The 20712-nt window shown below is 36.7% G+C and overlaps 1 protein-coding gene across 1 annotated transcript in view; it reads left to right on the forward strand.

The window, feature by feature from the left end:
• MCC (MCC regulator of WNT signaling pathway) overlaps positions 1 to 20712 on the forward strand; it is a 305041-nt gene that overhangs the window by 156068 nt on the left and 128261 nt on the right. Inside the window, exons 3-4 of the mRNA XM_007486587.2 lie at positions 3973 to 4115; positions 15978 to 16120. Of these exons, the coding sequence (XP_007486649.1) occupies positions 3973 to 4115; positions 15978 to 16120 (286 nt within the window). The remainder of the gene's footprint in view (positions 1 to 3972; positions 4116 to 15977; positions 16121 to 20712) is intronic.

Consider the following 20712-nt stretch of genomic DNA (forward strand, 5'->3'; position numbering starts at 1 on the left):
TCCAGACACTATAAGGTTCCTTCTCCCTCCCCAGAATCATCATCCATCCAGATTCCTTTGGTCACATCTCTGGGGTTCCCCATAACCATACTTACTATGGTGTGGATGAACCTTATATTGGATGTGTTGCAGAGACTGGGAAGGCCATAATGGCAAGAGGGTATAAGGAGATGAATCTCTCCCCTGAATTACTCAAGCTAATCACAATTACAAGTACACCCAGGAATGGTAGGAAGAAAAGACATCCTAAAACTGGGAGCTATTTGAGATAGGTAGTGTACTTTTCTTTCATAGAGTAGGCTATGCTTGCAATTCTACTTCCAGTCCTTAAGTGTCTGAGGCCAGATTGTAAACCAAGGATCTCCTGTCTGTAGACTTGGCTCTCATTCCACTAAGCTACTTAGCTACCCCCCCTACTGTGCTGGGTGGGTTCAGGGTCTAGAGGTTGGCATGGGAGACCCTCATGTGAGCTAACACCTCAGTCCCAACCCTACAGCCAGGAGCATAGAAGCCCCCCACCCTCACTCTGGGTTAGTTTAAAATTGACCTGGGAGGTAAATGGGGGTGGGAATAAGTGGGGGTAGGCAACTGCTAGTCTAAATAGCTACTTGAGCCCTAAGCTACTACACACTTGGGACCCACGTGGGCAAGGGATTTAAGAGGCTGGAAGCACCTTCTCAGAAAAAAGCCTTTAGGAGGCTGATTATTGCCTTAAAAAAACACTCAGACTTCCAAGACACTCAGCTGTTGGCAGTGTAAGAGAGGGATTTATACTTTACCAGCTACCCAGAAAGCAGCTTGGAAGGACCCCCAGCTTGTGTGTTCAAATGACCCATGGTAGTGGCAGCGTCAGCAGCAATAGCAATTGCTATTAATAGGAGTGAGAGAAGGAGCTTTAAAAACTGCTCTACAGCTTAGATCAGAGCTAGGGTTCTAAACCCCACTGTAGGATTTAAATTAATATCCAACACTCCAAGAATTATATTTTATAGAGTTCATTAATAATCACCTGAAGTAGAAGGTAGAAAAAGGAAATAGAAGTAAAAAAAACCCTAAGTATTTGGCAAAATTAAGACCACATGACTAAGTTCTCCTTGCTTGTTTAAAAAGCCTTCTCCACCAAAACCATGACAGGAAGAGAAGTGAGCAAGAGGTGGAGCTATACCAAATTTATATCCTCCCTATGTCAGCATATAATGTGAGTAGAATGGGGTGCTGGGAACTGTAGTTTTTAAGGTAACAGATTCTAATTACTCACTAGAAATGCTAGCTTTAGCAATAAGAGAGGAAAAAGAAATTGAAGAAATTAAAGTAGTCAATTAGGAAACTAAACTATCACTCTTTGCTGGTGATATGATGGTATACTAGATAATCCTAGAGAATCAATTAAAATATTAGTTGAAATAACTTTAGCAGTGTTTCAGAATACAAAGGAAACCTACATAAATCATCAGAATTTCTGTATATTACCAACAAAGTCTAGCAGCAAAAGATAGAAAGAGGAATTCCTTTTAAAATAACTAGACAATATAAAATAACTGGGAATCTACTTGCTAAGATAAACCAATGAACTATACAAACACAATATCAAAACATTTCATACAAATAAAGTGAGATTTAAACAATTGGAAAAATAGTAATTGCTCATGGGTTGGCTGAGCTAATATAATAAAAATGGCAATTCTACCTCAATTAATTAACTATTCAGTGCAATAACAAACTATCAAAAACATTTATAGAACTAGAAAAAAATAATAACAATTCTTCTGGAAGAACAAAAAATCAAGAATATCAAGGGAATTCATGAAAAAAAAAATGAAGGAAGTTGGTCTAGCAGTACCAGATCTCAAATTGTAGTGTAAAGCAGTAATCCCCAAACAAACTGATACTGGGTAAAAAATAGAATGGTGGATCTATAGAATAGATTCGATGCAGAACATACAGGGGGTAATGACATGGCAATATCAAACACTAGTTTGATAAACCCAAGCAGCCCAGCTTTTTGAGATAAGAACTCACTATTTTGCAAAAATTGCTGAGAAAACTGGAAAACCATATAGCATAAATTAGGCATAGTAATATACCAAGATAAGGTCAAAATGAGTAAATCACATATCCAGTGCCAAAAATTTAACTTCATTCAGCTCTCACTAGTTTTTCCTTCAGTTTGTAGTTTGCTTGCATGATGATGAACCATGTTTTCTTTTCTTTGGGAAAACCATTCCCAAGGCTTTCTTCTTCTCCCCACCACCATACCATGTTTGTTTGCTGAGTTGTATTCAAGAAACATTTAGTAACTTGGAGTTCTTATCCATCTGGATGTTATGATGACACTTTGTGAGACCTAATTCTTAAACCTAAATTTGTGCCAAGTTTTCTCATGATATCTTTAATCATTGTTATTTGTGTATCCCCTAACCTTGAAGTTTATAACCCTAATATGTAGTATTTCACTTGATCAAAAAATAAAAATTTAACACTTAGTCACTATGCTAAGCTTTAGATTCACCAAGAAGAGCAAAAAACAGAAGTAAAAAAACTATCTTTTCTTTAATAGAACTATGTGCAAAATACAAAGTAAATGAGAAATATTCTCAGAAAGAAAGAACTACAGAAAGTAAGATTTGAGCTGAGTCTTTTTGGAAGCCAGGGAAAGGAAGGAAAATAAAAGTTTGAGGGAGGAGTATTCAACTATGGAGGAAGTTAATTCAAAGACAAAAGATGGAAAAAAGGAGTATAAGAAGACTTGAAAAGTTGGAAGAAATGTAAATTTTGATTATGAAGATAATGAAGAAATGTAAATACAAAAAAGGACTTTATTTTTGTTCCTGCAGGTAATAGGGAGCTGCTAAAATTTGAAGAGAGAATGAAGGATACCTTGGGCAAAACTACACTTCAGGAAATCCTCTTTGCAGTTGAATGGAGAATAGATTGCAATGGGGAAAGATTTGAGGCAACTAAAATGTTTAGAAAACACTAACATTGTAAGACTAGTTGACTAGGAAGATGATAGTGTTATCACTGATACCTCACATAAGACCTTGCATTTATAAACCCCAGTCACTTAATAAATGATGAATTATGGAGTCATTCATGCAATTATATGGGGGATGGGGTTGGAAATTATGATCTTTAGTAGATCTTTAGAAGTAGATTATGATCTTTAGTAGAAAGTTTCTCTGGCTGGTAAAAATTTGTGGCTAGGACCCTGCACAATAAAGTGGTACAAATATTATTATCCCCATTTTACAGATGAGGAAAATGAATCTTAGAAATGTGAAATGATCTGCTCAAACTGACAGAGTTAGTAAATACTTGAGTCAGGAAGTGTTCTGACTTCTTATCTAGTGTTCTTTCCCTGGTACCACACTATGGGTACAGTATATGTTCTCCATCCAGAAAGTGAAAGAAGCTGTTATCTTTCTAGTATCTTCCACTACTGACTTCTCAATCATGGAATTGTCTAATGATATATTAGAATCATCTTAAGGCAGAAAAAGAATTTTCAAAGGCAAAATGACACAACGGGTACAGAGCTTCTCTTGGAGCCAGAAATACCTGGGTTTGTGAGCTTTGCTGGCACATACTGAGTCTCTGAACCAGGGTAAGTCATTTAACTTCCCAATGTCCTAGCAACTCTGACATTTACTCATTCCAGAGAAGTGCCAGTCTATCTGAAGAAGGGATTTCCTGATCCTGGAATCTATAAGTCCAAATAATAAAAGAAGAGGACTTATTGGCGTCAGTCCTTCAAGTAGAATCTAGACAGATGTGAAATGATATAAACTTGGTCTTTGGATGACCCTAATGTGGGAATATAGCCAACAGATCAAATTTGAATTTGATTTTAATCTCTTCACTATTTCCATCTGAGAAGATTTATATCTAGAAATTGAATAGTATCACCTACCTAGATGGTCAGCCTCTCACTTCACTTATATTTCTTTTCTGTGGTCCCTTCCCCCAACTTAGGGTGAACAATCTCATCTCTTGAGAGAGCATGAAGATGTTCAGGAACGAATGACCTTGCGCTATGAGGAGCGGATCACGGAGCTCCACAGCATCATCGCTGAGCTAAATAAGAAGATTGACCGCTTACAGGGAACAACAATCAGGTAAAGAATTCCTTATTGGTTTTCTAAAATCTAGATTGTGTAATTAAAACCTATATAAGTTGAAAGAGAAAACTACCTCCAAAAGGAGATAGTTTTAATGGGAAGGACCTAATTGGATAGGAAATGGAAAAAGCCCAACTAGGAACCTCCCAGGGCCAGTGAAGCACAACCCTTATAATTGTTTTAAAAAACAAATTTATTTAGGGTAGGGAAATGATAAATAAAGTCCTAAATCTACAGAGCTCCTCCAACCAACCTATGTTCCCCCTTTCTTCTGTTTGCTCTTCTGGTCTTCTCAAGCCCTTCCTTTTCACTCCCTGATCTTATCTAGACCCCAAAACGCTATCTGAGTACCTATATACTACAGATTGTCTTTAAAAGGCTGAGGATGCAGGATGTACTGAGTTCTTACCCAAAGCCTGGGTTGGCTTCCTAGATAATCCCAAAGTCCCAATTGAAAAAACACTTGGGTTTACCTGAACCAAATTGTTTCTGATAGGTCCATCTCATTGACTTTTTATGGTTCTTGAAAAATTCATATCAATTGCTATGAGCCTTATATAATACCAGACATAAACAATCCAGATTAACTAAATTTGGGGGCAAATGGGAGGTGAAATGGACAGATATCTGCATTCTAGAACTTTGTAGAATGGATTAAATCACTCTTCTTCTCTGGACTTTAATTTCTTTCTCTGTTGGGTTGGCCTAGTTTACCTGTAAAGTTCATTCTAGCTATAAATCCTATAATCCTGTAAAATTGTCAAGGATTCTGGTTCAGATGATCTGTAGCAGAATTGAAATAAGTTGTCTTTCTTCCCAAGAAAAAGGAATATTTAAAGAAAATTCATAAGGAAATGACCTTTCTTAATATGGTACAGATTAAATTAGTAAATAATTCAAGAAACCAATAGATGGTTCAATAGGTTTGTTTGTTGAAATGAATAACACTGAATTGGTAAAGGAAAACAGCAATGTCTGGAGATCATGCCATTCAATTAAATTTAACAAACACTTAGTAGGGACCTATTGTGAATTTTAAAACTATTCCACCCTAATCAGACCATTCTTTAGAAGATGTGATTTAGCTATTTCCTGATCAGTAACAATGGAGATACTTGGAATAACAGAATCAGGTCTTGGAAACTCTACATTCTCCACCCTACTCAGTTTAAGAAGATTTTGAAGGTCTGCATCAAACTCAAGATTTAATTATCTGAGGAGATGGCCTTCAACAGACATGTGCAAAAAAAGGACAGACCTCTGGGCCGTCCTAAGTCAAGCTAAGTCCTCATTGCTACAGATAAGACACAGAAAAGTGATGTAAAAATGTCCATATAAGGCACATCACTTCCTGCCTCTTCCTCTTTCCCCCGGAGAGATGACTCTGGCAGCATGCTAAGCGTTCTGACATCTTGGAGTATTGGGTGGTGAGTTTTTCCCTGGAGCTAATTTTAGGTTTGGGCATCTTAGCTGAGGCCCATTGGACATTAGGCTAAGTCCTTCCTCCTTTATACTCCAAACCTTTACTCCCTTATCTCCTAATCTCCCCACCAGATATTACTCAGGTGGGGGTGGGGGGGAGAGAAGAAAACCTACTACTTCTTCCTTCTTCTTAATCTTCTATGCTCAATTAAATCACCATAAAACTTGGCAGCTGACTTGGGTATTTTATTATTTGTGTTTTTCATTAGAATTTTTATAAATAAAACCCTTGGTGACCTAAATTAATTACACATTCAGTCTCAGCTATAATTTCACCCTTTACAGTTTGGCTGACCACATTGGTTGTGACGAAATACCCTCAATCTTCTTAACTTTCCTAAACCTTTATTCTACTGTTACTATCTTTTTTTTTTAATAGCTTATTTTGATCAGCTATAGAGGTAAGTAAATTTGGATTTATTTTTTTTCCCCTTTTCTCCCTCTCTTCTTAAATTAGATAGAAAACAGCTGTTTTAAATCTAAGCAACAGGGCCCTAAGGTCCTAGCTGGGAGAACTGTTTCTAAATCTCCTTTACCTTAGGGAACAAATGCCTAGATTAATGGAAAAAAACTGTAGAAAGTTTTGGCTTTATCCTGTTCTCCATTTGTTTTGTGAAGACCGTTAGAAAAATAATTACTATATATATATATATATAGTTATTTATATATATAAATGAATACTACTTTCTCCGACATTTATATGGCAATTGAAGAATTAGGGACATTGAGGAATACAGCATACCTCCAATTTTTTACATTAAAAGGTAATGTCAATTTTGTACTCCTCAATACTGTGTTTAGAGATGGTAAAATAAAAAAAAAATGAGCATAAAATGCAGGAGAACATAAAGAACATGCAAACTCAATTAGAAAATTTAAACCATTTATTACAGGATCAATTGGAAAACATCCACCCTACGAGAAACAGACCTGTTTTTGAACCTTTGAATTAGGAAATTTCCTTCCCAGAAATAGAGATGGAAAACACCTTCCCTATAGCTCAGCTAACAGACTGCTTCTCTCAGCTAACAGACTGCTCCTCTCATAGTCTGCAAATTTTGGCTTAATTTAATCCCCCAAACCCTTCCCCTGCAATCCCAGTTTCTCATGTTCCTTCTCCTACACAAAACCAAATTCCAGCCCAAAGGAGATCTTGTCTTCCTAAAGAAACTGATCATAGTTGAACTGACCCACAGGTACAAAATTCAACTAGAGGCCTGTTTCCTCTAAGAGAAGTAACTGAAACAGGACGGAATGGGGATATGGTGACTTTAAGACACAAGATACCGTTTACATCCCAAGAAATAAATGAATTTACACGAAATATCCCCACATGTATGAGATCCCTTTCTGGTAATGAAAAAGATGACAGACATATTCTTTCAATATAATCCATCTTACAAAGACATTGAAAACTTGCTACAGGCTTTTTTAACTGAATGTGAGAAAAATCAAATAATTGCTCATGTCAACAAAACCAGGGGGTGCAATGCAGCACATTGGCCATCTCAGGATCCCAAATGGGGACTATAATGACTCTGAGGATCTTTTACAATTATATTATTGTAGAGAGGTCATCTTAACAGCAATGAGGGAATGTGCAAACAGTACAGATAAGTGGACAGAATTTGAAAAAATTAAGCAAAATGAGGAAGAAACACCTTCCAGATTCATGGATAGAATAATCAAGTTTGGGGATAGATACCTGGATTTTGACCTATCTAAAGAAAATAGCTTAATACAAGTTAGAAGGCTCTTTGTCAATAACTCTTGCAAAGTGATTAGGGATTATTTTAGAACACATTGTCCAAGATGGCCAGAGATAGACCTTGAAGAATTGTGAAAAACAGCTATATTTGTTTTAAAGGGAAACAAAGAAAAGGAGGAAGAAAATAATGATGTCATAAAGGAAATGAAGAAAGAATTGAGATGTTTAAAAGATAAGATGGCTAAAACAGAAAGTGGGCATGATAATCAACCAATGACACTTGCCCCTCTCCAGAAATCTAATTATCGATTCAGTACCTGCCACTTCTGTGAGAAGAAGGGCCACAAAATGGTAGAGTGTAGAGCTTTTCTCAAGATTATCAGAAGGAATATGCAGTTTAATAACTACAGAAATGATAATTATAAGAAATAATTATAATAATGACAATGGAAACCACAACATTAGGAATGATGACTATAGGAATAGATAGTGTGAAAATGATAACTCAAACCAAATGACTCCACAACAATATAACTTAAGTGGTGCTCGTCCAAAAAATACTCAGGGTGCTAATGCCCCTCAGGGGGATGCCTTTCGGGGGGGGGGGTGCCCAAGGAACTTCCCAAACACAATGAAGGTGTCGGGGCAGGGGGACTGGGACACAGGAATTAGAGGATACAACCTTTGATTGTCCAGATCCTGATGTCTTACTACTCGTTGTCCCTATCCACTGCTCCCCCTATATTAATGAACCCCATGTTACCTTAAAGGTGGGTAACACCTATTATGATTGTCTTTTAGACAATCTCAGACAAACTCAGAGCCACAATAACTTGCTCCTCAGATGGTTCCTTATCATTGGAAGTACCGGAGGAATCTTTAAATTTACTCCCTGTAATACTCTCAGAGAGTCAGGAGGAAAAAGAGCATCCCATCTTTGTAATACCTGCAGATATACAGAGTCTCTTTGGGCCACATCTTCTTCCAATGTAGGCTTACTCAAGTCGGCTGTTACTGTGCAGATAAAAACTAAATCTAGCCCACCTCCTTCCATCCGTCAGTATCCCCTCTCAAAAGAGGCAATTGAGGGAATTACCCCAGTAATTAACTCATTAATTGCACAGGGAATAATAATCCCTTGTAAATCTGAATACAACACGCCCATTCTGCCCGTTGAAAAACCAAAAAGTGTGCCTGATGGCAAACACCTTTATAGATTTGTACAGGATTTGAGGGCTGTGAACAATTACGTATAAAGAGACACTCTGTAGTTTCCAACATCAATACTATTATTTCCTCTATCCTTAGCACAGCTACATACTTTACAGTAGTGTACTTGTGCTCAGCCTTCTTTTCCATACTCATACATGAGAACTCCCGGCATATCTTTGCTTTCACGTGGCAGGGCCGTCAGTACTCCTGGAGTTGTCTGCCACAAGCTTTCGTAGACAGCCCAAGCTTATTTGCGCAAATTTTGAGCCAAGATACAGATAATATAAAATTTAAAAACAAGAAATTAATCAAATACGTAGATGATCTACTATTGGCTTCAACAGATGCATAAGCATGTCAGGAAGATAGTGAACACCTTCTTTTGGAATTGCACAAAAGAAGGCATAAGATCTCAAAAGGATAAGGTTCAGTGGTACCTCCCTAAAGTAGAATTTTGGGGGTTCATCCTGAGTGCAGGTGCCTGCTTTATTTCTCCCAAACGAGTTGAGAATATTCAAAATTTAAGTACTCCTACTACTAAGAAACAGTTGAAAGCAATTTTGGGAGCAACAGGGTTTTGTGGACAGTGGATTCCTTGATATGGGGAAATTACTAAACCCCTTATAGCACTAACAAGGGATTCAGTCCCTGAGCCCCTAAAATTAGAACCAGAACATCTGTTAGCTCTATCAGATCTAAAAAAGGATATCCTGTCTGCCCCCACTCTAGGCATTCCAGATTACAACAAGCCATTTACTTTGTACATGAGTGAAGAGGGGTGGCTTCAGGTGTTTTAACTCAGACTTTGGGACCTTCTAAGAGCCCAATTGCTTATTATTCTGCCCAGCTGGACCCAGTAGCATCAGGAACACCACCATGTCTTAGAGGAGTAGCTGCTACAGCCTTACTAGTGACAAAAACTGTTGATCTAGTATTGGAATGCCCATTAACAATTATGTGTTACAACAGTCAAGTTGTCTTTCTTCCCAAGAAAAAGGAATGTTTAAAGAAAATTCATAAGGAAATGACCTTTCTTAATATGGTACAGATTAAATTAGTAAATAATTCAAGAAACCAATAGATGGTGTATTAGGTTAGTTTGTTGAAATGAATAACACTGAATTGGTAAAGGAAACAGCAATGTCTGGAGATTATGCCATTCAATCAAATTTAACAAACAGTAGGTACCTAGAGTGTACAAAACATTGTACCCATAGTATAAAACTACAAAATTTAGGAGATAAGAGGAACTAAACATTGTTATTGTTTAGTCATTTTTAGTCCTATCCAAAATTCCTTCTAGAGTTTTCTTGGCAAAGATACTGGAGTGGTTTGCTATTTTATTCACCAGCTCATTTTACAGATGAAGAAACTGAGGCAAACAGGGTTAGTGACTTGCCCAGGGTCACATTGTTGCAACTGACTGTCTGAGGAAAGATTTGAAATCAGGTCTTCCTTGGTGGCCTGATAATCTAATAAATCAGTTTCATAGGGTTCTCTAAGATTTAAAAAGTAAACAAAACAACCCTATAGACAGTGTAAATATCTCATTTGTAACTGATATGAGGTGTGTAACAGTTAGCAGTCACCATATCTAGAAATTGAAATACAGATTTTATGATTCCTAGAATAAGAGTATCCTTGCTTTTCTCCATACAATCATAGTCTTCTCCAAATCATCCTCCAGAGCCCTAATGAGAAATTTAGTCATGGTACAGATATTCTTATCCTTTCACTGTGACTTTGATTATTCTGGTCCATAAAATTAGTTGATTAACACGATAGAGTGTGGGGCAGGGCATTATTTTGAAAAGAATGAGCATATTTTGCCAATTGATTGGCTTTTCACTTATGATACTTGATATGGCTTCTAAATGTCCTCATTTAGAATTTCTAATTGTCTGTGTCCATGAATGTTATTTGCAACAATCATCCAACAAGAGAAACCTCCATGTTTTAGGGATTAAATTTATTATTGAACTAAGTATAAGAGAATGTGGTCACCAATTTAAAAATAATTAATATAGCTCAAGTCAAAATGACTCTTTAGCAGCTTTATTTTTAAAAAAGGAAGAATGAAAGTAGAGAAATGTGAAAGAGGATAGAATAAGATATCTAACCTAACACACTAAATATTTTCTCCGGCCCCTGGCTCAACACAGGCGCGGCTAATTAGCCCTCAGCTGGGGGACCCTCAACCTGAGGATTTGGTGGTGAATACCCATCCAGCCTTATCCAAGATGGGGAGCCCTCTCCAGAAGCCAGCAAGGGAGTCAGCTTTTCACTCATCCAAGCAGTGGCTCCAAAGCGAGAAGATCCAAGAGCAGTCTTACCAGAGTCCCCAGTCCTCCATCCTCCAGATTCAGCCCAAAGACTTTCTAAGAGCTCAAACACCTCGAAAGACCTCCTCACAGGAAGTTTCAGCCTCTTTTAAAGACCTTTCTTAACATCACTTCCTGTCCCTTCCTCCACTTTTACATTAGCTAAGCACTGCCTGGGGGGCAGTCAGTTGCTTCTTGAGTAGTAAACCACTTTAGTAAGTGGTTTGTGGACTTCCCATACTTAATTGTTCAGTACGACTGTCTGCTTTTTGTTGACTAAATTTACAGGCATGAAGGGGAGAGTCAATCCTATCCTCATAATGTAAGAGAGAGAAATGGAGAAATATATCTGTAGTTAACTGTGGAATTCAGTTTTGAAAAATTCTGTCAGAGAAGATTTCACCCTCTTTCTCAAAGAGACTAGCACTTATTTGTTTAGAGAAATTGCTTGACTCACCGAAGTGCGTTTTCAACAGAATAACTTTTGAAGTATGGAAAAACACAATAAAATTCCTTTATTCCTTATAACTCCCTTATAGCTGTGGGAAGGAAGATAATTCCTTTAACTTTTATTATCACAGAAGCTGTTCTCTTACCACATGACTAGTATTCTAGAACAGCATGGTAAAGAGGAAATATTTGAGTTCCAGCTCTGTTACTATTGATCTGACCTAGGACAAGTCATATCCTTTCTGGTCTTCAGTTTCCTGTTAGCCAAGATGAGCTAGCACTAACAGAATTTCTTTCCCCATATCCTATTTTATCTAACTCCGAAGTTCTTGGCCAGACCTGACTTCGTCTAGTCTGGTGAGTTAGAACAAAAATGAGACTTCTTATAAAATTTAACAAAAGTAGTTTACTTTAAAAAAGCCTGCAAAGGATTTAGCAAGGAAATAGTGTTGTCCATAAATTAAAAAAAAAAAAGTGCAGTTCTGTTTTTGAAGAACAAAGTTGTTTGTGGAACATTGACTACATTGTTGTGCTATAATTGACACCTTTCCATTTTATGTTGTTTGGGATTAAGTGTTATGAATGATTAAGAAGATTTAATTTTGCTATATTTATACTTGCATTCAGTGGTTGTAGTTGTTCTTCCTGAATCATCAATTTAATACCAATATTGTCATTATTTGTACCCTTAGTGACTCATATATTAGATCTGTATGTGTGATTTTAGAGAGGAAACATGAATGAGCTTTAAGTTTTCCTCCTTACTAGTGAATACAAATAAAAATTAATTTCCCACTTAATAAATTTTGGGTTAAATACTTATACACTATTTCCTTTTCTCTATCATTTCTCTTCTTGGGATACTGGGAGTATTTCTTGGAATCACTTCTCCACATATATTCTTCAGCATCTATTTGGGTTTGAAATGTAAAGTTTAACATTTGTAACAATGGCAAGGGGGATCTTGGCAGAACCTGTGTTTTGATGGACAGGCACAGAGAACAGGCTGTTTGGAAACAGCAAAGGATTGTGGGTAGAGAATTGAGCTGAAGAGAATTCTGGCCAGCCCCAGAACTTCCAGCCCTGTACTGGAAGGGGACAAGTTCTTTTCTGTGTGGCTGAGGGACATTCAAAGCCACAAGAAAGAGAAGACTCAGACGTTCCTGCTTTGAAGCTGTTGTCATCTAGAGAGCATTCTACTACCTTCTTCCATCTGCCAGCAAGAGCCACTGACTCAGAAGTTTATCTTGGATTCTCACAAAAAACTGAGCCAATTTTCTGGCTTCTTTATGGGTCTCTCCTTGCCTTTTCTTGAACTGCCTTAGATTTAGAGATTAGATAAATAGTAACATAGAATAAAGAGTACCCACAGCTGGAAAACGGGGCTGAGTCCCTTGGGGCTCAGGCTTCTGCTCCTTGATCCCGCTATTTGGAATTTTAGCTTGTCCGGGCATCCTGCTCCGTTTCCCCTTTCCCTACCTTCCTTTCCATTTCAATATAAATTCTTGAGTTCAAGTCAGATTTTGGGTTGGCCTGTTCCATGACAAGAGAGAAGTGGGTGATTGAGAGCAGGATCCAAGGATGAATTCTGTCTCATCTGTGGCAAAACTAGACCTGATCTGCCACAGTCCTCCATAGGGAAGAGTCTGACAATAAACCTTTGCTCTATAGCAGCTGACTGGGATACAGACATCTTCTCTTTAACTAGTCCCCACATTGGTGATTAAAGGGATACAGTTTTTAAATATCATTTGTGAGAAGAGACAGAAGGTCTCCTTTCTGTGTCTCTAGCAGTCCCTCAAGCTCTGGTTGCAGTTAACCCTAGGGAGGGAGAGATCTCACCATTTTCTCTCCTCCAACGGATCACACTTCAGCCTCCATAGTTTCCCTCAACTGTTTGACTGTAGCCTACATCTTTCCAGTGAGACAAAAGCATTCCGCCCTCTCCATTTAAAAGGAAGGAAAAATTATCACCTTTATTATTTAACATTGTACTAGAAACCCAAGCAGTAGCAATTAGAGAAGAAAAAGAAATTGAAGGTATTAAAATAGGTAATGAAGAGACCAAGCTATCACTCTTTACAGAAGATATGATGGTTTATTTAAAGAATCCTAGAGAATCAACCAAAAAGCTAGTGGAAATAATCAACAACTTTAGCAAAGTTACAGGATACAAAATAAACCCACATAAACCATCAACATTTCTATATACTTCCAACTCATCCCAGCAGCAAGAGTTAGAAAGAGAAATTCCCTTTAAAATCATCCTAGACAATATAAAATACTTAGGAATCTATCTGCCAAGACAAACACAGGAACTATATGAACAAAACTACAAAGCACTCTCCATACAATTAAAACTAGATCTAAACAATTGGGAAAAAATTAATTGCTCATGGGTGGGACGAGCTAACATAATAAAAATTACAATCTTACCTAAACTAATTAACTTATTTGGTGCCATACCCATCATCAAACCACAAAAAAACTCTTTTACTGAATTAGACAAAAAAAATAAAATTTATTTGAAAAAACAAAAGATCAAGAATATCAAGGGAAATCATAAAAAAATGCAAAGGAAGGTGGTCTTGCAGTACCAGATCTCAAACTATACTATAAAGTAGTGGTCATCAAAAAAAATACGGTACTGGCTAAGAGACAAAAAAGAGGATCACTGGAATTGACTTGGGGTAAATGACCTCAGCAAGACAGTCAATGATAACCCAAAGATCCCAGCTTTGGGGACAAAAATCCACTATTTGACAAAAACTGGGAAAATTGGAAGACAGTATGGGAGAGATTAGGTTTGGATCAACATCTCACACCCTACCCCAAGATAAACTCAGAATGTGTTTAGAACATAAGGAAACTTTAAGTAAATTCAGTGAACACAGAATAGTATACTTGTCAGATCTTTGGGAAAGGAAAGATTTTAAGACCAAGCAAGAGTTATAAAAAATTATAAAATGCAAAATAAATAATTTTGATTACATTAAATTAAAAAGGGTTTGTACAAGAAAAACCAATGCAATCAAAATTAGAAGGGAAGCAACAAATTGGGAAAATTTCTTTATAACAAAAATATCTGACAAAGGTCTATTCACTCAAATTCATAAGGAGCTAAATCAATTGTACCAAAAATCAAGCCATTCTCCAATTGATAAATAAGCAAGGGACATGAATAGACAATTTTCAGATAAAGAAATCAAAACTATTAATAAGCACATGAGAACAAGTTCTAAATCTCTTATAATCAGAGATGCAAATCAAAACAACTCTGAGCTATCACCTCACACCTAGCAGATTGGCTAACATGACAACAAAGGAAAGTAATGAATGCTGGAGGGGATGTGGCAAAGTCCAGACATCAATGCATTGCTGGTGGAGTTGTGAATTGATCCAGTCATTCTGGAGGGCAACTTGGAACTATGCCCAAAGGGCGCTAAAAGACTGTCTGCCCTTTGATTCAGCCATAGCACTGCTGGGTTTGTACCCCAAAGAGATAATAAAGAAAAAGACATGTACAAAAATATTCATAGACTCACTATTTGTGGTGGCAAAAAATTGGAAAATGAGGGGATGCCCTTCAATTGGGGAATGGTTGAACAAATTGTGGTATCTGTTGGTGATGGAATACTATTGTGCTCAAAGGAATAATAATGTGGAGGAATTCCATTGGAACTAGAAAGACCTCCAGGAATTAATGCAGAGTGAGACAAGCAGAACCAAGAGAACATTGTACACAGACTGATACTCTGTGTTAAATTCAAATGTAATGGACTTCTCTACTAGTAGCAATGCAATAGATCAAGAACTATTTGCAGGGACTCATGAGAAAGAACACTATCCACATCCAGAGGAAGAACTATGGGAGTAGAAACACAGAAGAAAAACAACTGCTTGATCACATGGGTTGATGGGGATATGACTGGGGAAATAGACTCTAAAAGATCACCCTAGTGCAAATATTAATAATATGGAAATAGATCTTGATCAATGACACATGTTAAACCCAGTGGAACTGCGTGTCAGATATGGTATGGGGTGGGGGAAGGGGAGGGGAAGAAAATGAATCTGGTAACCATGGGAAAATATTCCAAACCATCTAATTAAATAAAATTTTCAAAAAAAAGTTTTTTAATTAAATTAAAAGCAAGGAAAAGTCTCCCCCTTCCTTTTTTCACATTTCATTAACTCTGTTATTTCATTAGTTCCTTAGTCAAATTGCTCTTTACTTTCTCTTCAAAGAGAAAAGTTCTGTCAGGAAAACTATTGGGAAATTGCTCCATGTTTCCTGTATCAGCTCTTCTGGCCTATGCTTTATGTGCTTTGGTGCTATACAACCATTTCTTGCACTAGAATTGAAATAATTCAGTAGATTCCAAAGGGGAAAGTTTTTCTATTTCAATTATTTACACTCCATTTTAGTTTATAATTGAATATATTGGCCAGTCTTATGTGTTTACAACCATAACAATAGTCTTCATTCCACCCCTTAAGTCTAAAATATGTGCTTTTACTTGATGGAAAAGGAATCTTTTCATGTTGACTGTTTTGGATAGAGGTCTTCATGCATTGTGTCCCTTTGGCATTATCTCTTTCCCTAAGCCTAAGGCCCTGAAGCCCAGTGAATTCCTCTGTGTCCTTCCATATTAGGATATCTGACTGACTCTGCCTTTTACTTAGGGAAGAAGATGAGTACTCCGAGTTGAGATCAGAGCTCAGTCAAAGTCAACAAGAAGTCAATGAGGATTCTCCAAGCTTGGATCAAGATCAAACTTCTGTCTCCATCCCTGAGAATCAATCTACCATGGTCACTGCTGACATGGGTGAGTTTCTTAACAAAAGAGGACTGGATTTGGACTCAAAGGACCTGATTTTGAATTTTGCTTCTGTAGCTGTGACCTTGGTGAAGTTAACTTTTGGTCTTCTTTCCTCATATACAAAATGAGGGCATTTCCAAGGTCTCTTCTACCCCTAAATCAATAAACTTATGATGCTTACTTCCCTTACATCAAGGCTAGATGATATGTGTAGGAAATATTGATCTCAGAATTTAGACCAAAAGTACAAAAAATAATGTCTTCAGGTGATTGAACAAGAGCAGATAAATTTGTGTCCCTAGATCCTGCCCAACTCCTCAGACTGTGAGTCTAGACAGTTTTCTATTCTGAACTCCTTCTGATTCAGATGTTGTTGACTCTTTTTTTTTTCAGAAGGAAATTGTTGGTCATTTGGATCTTCACTTTTAGAAAGTTTTCTAAATTTCTAAAAAATGCTTATTGAAAATTTATATAGAAAGATGACAGTGCAATTTTCAGAAATTATTTGCACAGAATTTCAAATTCACAAGAAAAATTTAAGTATTCTAAAGCTCAAATGAACCTAGCTAAGATGACTTTCATGTTTTTCTAGTTATGAAATTTAAATTACTATCCAACACTGAGAAATATTTGTAAAGTGTATTATTACTTGAAATGGAAGGAATAAAAAGGAAATGGAAGTAAAAAAACCTAATTATCTAACTATTAAAACCACATGAGCAAATTCTCCTGCCTCTCACCTTACCTCACTTCCACAGCACATGACCACCCAAAAGAAAAAGAGAGGCAGGACTACACAAAATTTATATCCTCCCTGCGTCAGCATGTAGCATGAGAAGGAGAGTGGGCTGCTGGGAATTATAGTTCTGGGAAACTGAAATTAATTAGACATAGATGTATAAGACATCGACTTATTATAATATGAATTCAGATAGCTTCTCTAGTAAGACTTGTCTGATAACCCATTAACCTGGAATAAGCATCCTTAAATACTCAATCACTCTTCATGAGCCCCACAAATCTTTGGGACTTTTCTAATTTTGTCATATCTTTTAAAACCGGCCAGCTTTTTCTAACAAGATGTAAATTCAAAGCTATATTTGGGATGCCCTGTGGGTTCTGATGATCCATTGTAGAACTTTTGTTCTACAGAGGCCTGTTAGAGGAATTTTATCCCAGGTAGTTTTGATTTCTCAACTGAAGATAAGTTTTTAAAATTATTTTTGTTTAAATCAGTGATTTAATTTTGCCCTCTAACCTCAGACCCCTCCTATTGCAAAAAAGGAAGAAAAAAGAAAAAACTCTTATAATAAATATATATAGTAAAACAAAACAAATCCCATATTTGTCATGTCATAGGTGTTTCTCATTTCTAAACCTACAGTCTATTATTTCTCTATCTTCTCAGAATATGGGTATCATTTTTTATCATCATGATTGGTAGTTGATCAGAGTTCTTAGTTTTGAAGTTTTGTCTTTACATTTGCTACTAATAATGCTCAGAATTCTGCTCCTTTCACTGTATCATTCCATATGTTTTCCCATATTTCTCTGAAATTTATAATTTCCTTAAAGACAGTGGTATTCCATTACATCCATACATCATAATTTGTTTAGCTATTCTCCACTCAATAGGTAGTTCCATAGTTTCCAGGTCTTTGCCATCATGAAAAGAGATGCTTTTGCTGGTGGAGTTGTGAATTGATCCAACCATTCTGGATGGTAATTTGGAATTATGCCCAAAGGGCGCTAAAAGACTGTCTGCCCTTTGATCTAGCCATAGCACTGCTGGGTTTGTACCCCAAAGAGATAATAAGGAAAAAGACTTGTACAAGAATATTCATAGCTGAGCTCTTCATGGTGGTAAAAAATTGGAAAATGAGGGGATGCCCTTCAATTAGGGAATGACTGAACAAATTGTGGTATATGTTGGTGATGGAATACTATTGTGCTCAAAGGAATAATAAAGAGGAATTCCATGGGTACTGGAACAACCTCCAGGAATTGATGCAGAGTGAGACGAGCAGAGCCAGGAGAACATTGTACACAAAGACTGATACACTGTGGTACAATTGAATGTAATAGACTTCTTTACTAGCAGCAGTGCAATGATCCAGGAAAATTCTGAGGGATCTATGAGAAGAAACACTATCCAGATCCAGAAGAAGAACTGTGTGGGTAGAAACATAGAAGAAAATCAACATAAATTGGGGATGTATGACTGGGGATGTCGATTCTAAAAGATCACCCTAATGCCAATATGAATAATATGGAAATTGCACATTGGCTAGAGGAGGGGAGAGAAAAAACATGAATCATGTGACAATGGGAAAATATTCTAAACTAATTAATTAAAAATGTTTAAGTAAAAGAAAAGAGATGCTTTAAATATTTTTGAACACACTAGTTCTTTTTCTCGTCTTTGATATGTTTGGAGTATAGACTTAGAAGTAGTCACACTGGGTCAAAGAATATAGCCAGTTTAATAACTTTGGGGAACATATTTCCCAAGTGCCTTCCAGAGTGATTATACAAAGACATTGCTCCTTCAAGAATATCGATTAGTGTGCATGTTTTCCCACACCCCTTCTGGTATTTGTTATTTTACTCATTTATCAACTTTGCTAATGTGATAGGTATGAAGAACTTCAAAGTTACTTTAATTTGCATTTCTCTTAGTACTGGTGATTTTGGAATGTGTTTTTCCCACATGACTTTTGTTAGCTTGGATTTTTTTTCCTCTGAAAATTGCCTGTTATTGGGACAGCTAGATGGTTTAGTGGATTAAGAGTCAGGTCTATCGATGTGAGTTTCTAGGTTCAAATCTGGCCTCAGACATTTCCTAGCCCTGTGACCCTTGTAAATCACTTAATCTCCATTGCCCAGCCTTTACTGCTCTTTTACCTTAAAACCAATACACAGTATTGATTCTAAGACTGAAGGTAAGGGTTTAAAAAAAAAACCCTGCCTGTTAATTTACTTTGTCTATTTGACTATGGTAAATAAATATTATTCTTACAGATAAGAATTAGTTCCTTATAGATCTTGAAAAAGAGACATTTTTACAGAGTAAAGTAACTACAAAAATTTTCCCTTATTTAAATGTTTCCTTATAATCTTGACTGCACGATGTTTGCTTATATAAAATTTTTTGCACAATCAATATTATCTTTTGGATACCCTCTGTTCTTTGAATCTGAACTTTTCCCTTATCCATAGCTCCAAAAATCAATTTCTTCCTACATTCTCTAAATTGTTTATAATTCTTTGTGGCAAGGCTTAATTAAATAAAGCTTGTCTTAGAATACAGCATGATAAATTTTTCGTTATTTCTCTTGAGATTCTTCATATTTCTTTTATCACTATAGATGAATTTCATTGTTGTTTTTTTCTAATCCTACAAAATAATCTGCTGATGGGTACTGACTTCCTTTTGAACTTAAGTTCCCTATCCCTGTCAGGAGCTCTTTTAGTACTACTCTTTTCCTCTGAGAGAAGCACCTAGTTTGTTCTCTTCTACTTTTTGATCCTAGTATTAGTTCATGTCATTGAAAGCTGAAAAACTATAGGAAATTTGTAAAACATTTGTTGAAATATAGAACCATACATTTGGAGATGAATATAACCTCTATGTTCATCCATTCTGATATGAATGAGTAATTTTTAAAAACTATTCATTTCTCCTTGTGCACGAACTCAAGGGTTTTGGTGAGGCTCTTCAGTAAAAGGGGGGCACTCAGAAGGGTAATGCCAAGAATCAACAGTGAGCCTTTCAGAATTGAGAATATGGATAAAGCACCCTCTTTTAAGTTAATGAGAACATCAAGTATCGTCTTGGGGAGAAGATATGATTGGGATGGGGATCAGAGAGTTCCAGATCAGTTGAGACTCCTCCAAGCTATTTGATAAATGACAAAATGTAGGGGCCAGCTAACAAATGATTCTCCCCTTTCAGACTCTGTCCGGTTTAATGAAAATAGAAGGAAATATTTATATATCTTTTGGAGATATGAAGACGTTTCTCAATGAACTTAATGGAGATGTTAGCTATTGGCTTACTAAAGGATCAGCCATAGCCTTGGAGATTTTTAAAAAGCAGAGCAAGCTCTGAGAAGTTCATTTTCTCTGTCTGTTGGGAACCAATTGGAAATGTCATCTTATGCTTGGTCATTTACCCAGCAAGAGAGATTATACCTAAAAGAGAGCAAGCCTAGGAAGTCCAGCTGGAGAGTTCAGTTGAGACATGGAAAGGAGCGAGGCTAGAATACCATGCACATACAATCCAGGAAAGCAACGTGAGAACTTTATGACAAAGAGTCAAGGTATCAGGGTCCTATAGTGTGTGAAGTATGAGTTACCTGGGCAGTATTTGTTCTCTCCATGTCTGAATTTCTGCTATTGAACTCTGTATTTGTGAACATTCTTCCCAGTGATCTTGTGTATAACCAAGGAGTTATCCTTGATTTCCATTCTGTGGAATATCATTGCTCCCCTTTCCCCCAGCAAGATAGTCACCTAAAATCTCATCACCTTATATATGATCCAGCTATTGAAACTTAAAATTTCAGTTCCCTCAGTTTCCTCTCCCTCCCAATTGG

Source organism: Monodelphis domestica, chromosome 3 (assembly GCF_027887165.1).
Source record: "Monodelphis domestica isolate mMonDom1 chromosome 3, mMonDom1.pri, whole genome shotgun sequence".
NCBI classification, from domain to species: Eukaryota; Metazoa; Chordata; class Mammalia; order Didelphimorphia; family Didelphidae; genus Monodelphis; species Monodelphis domestica.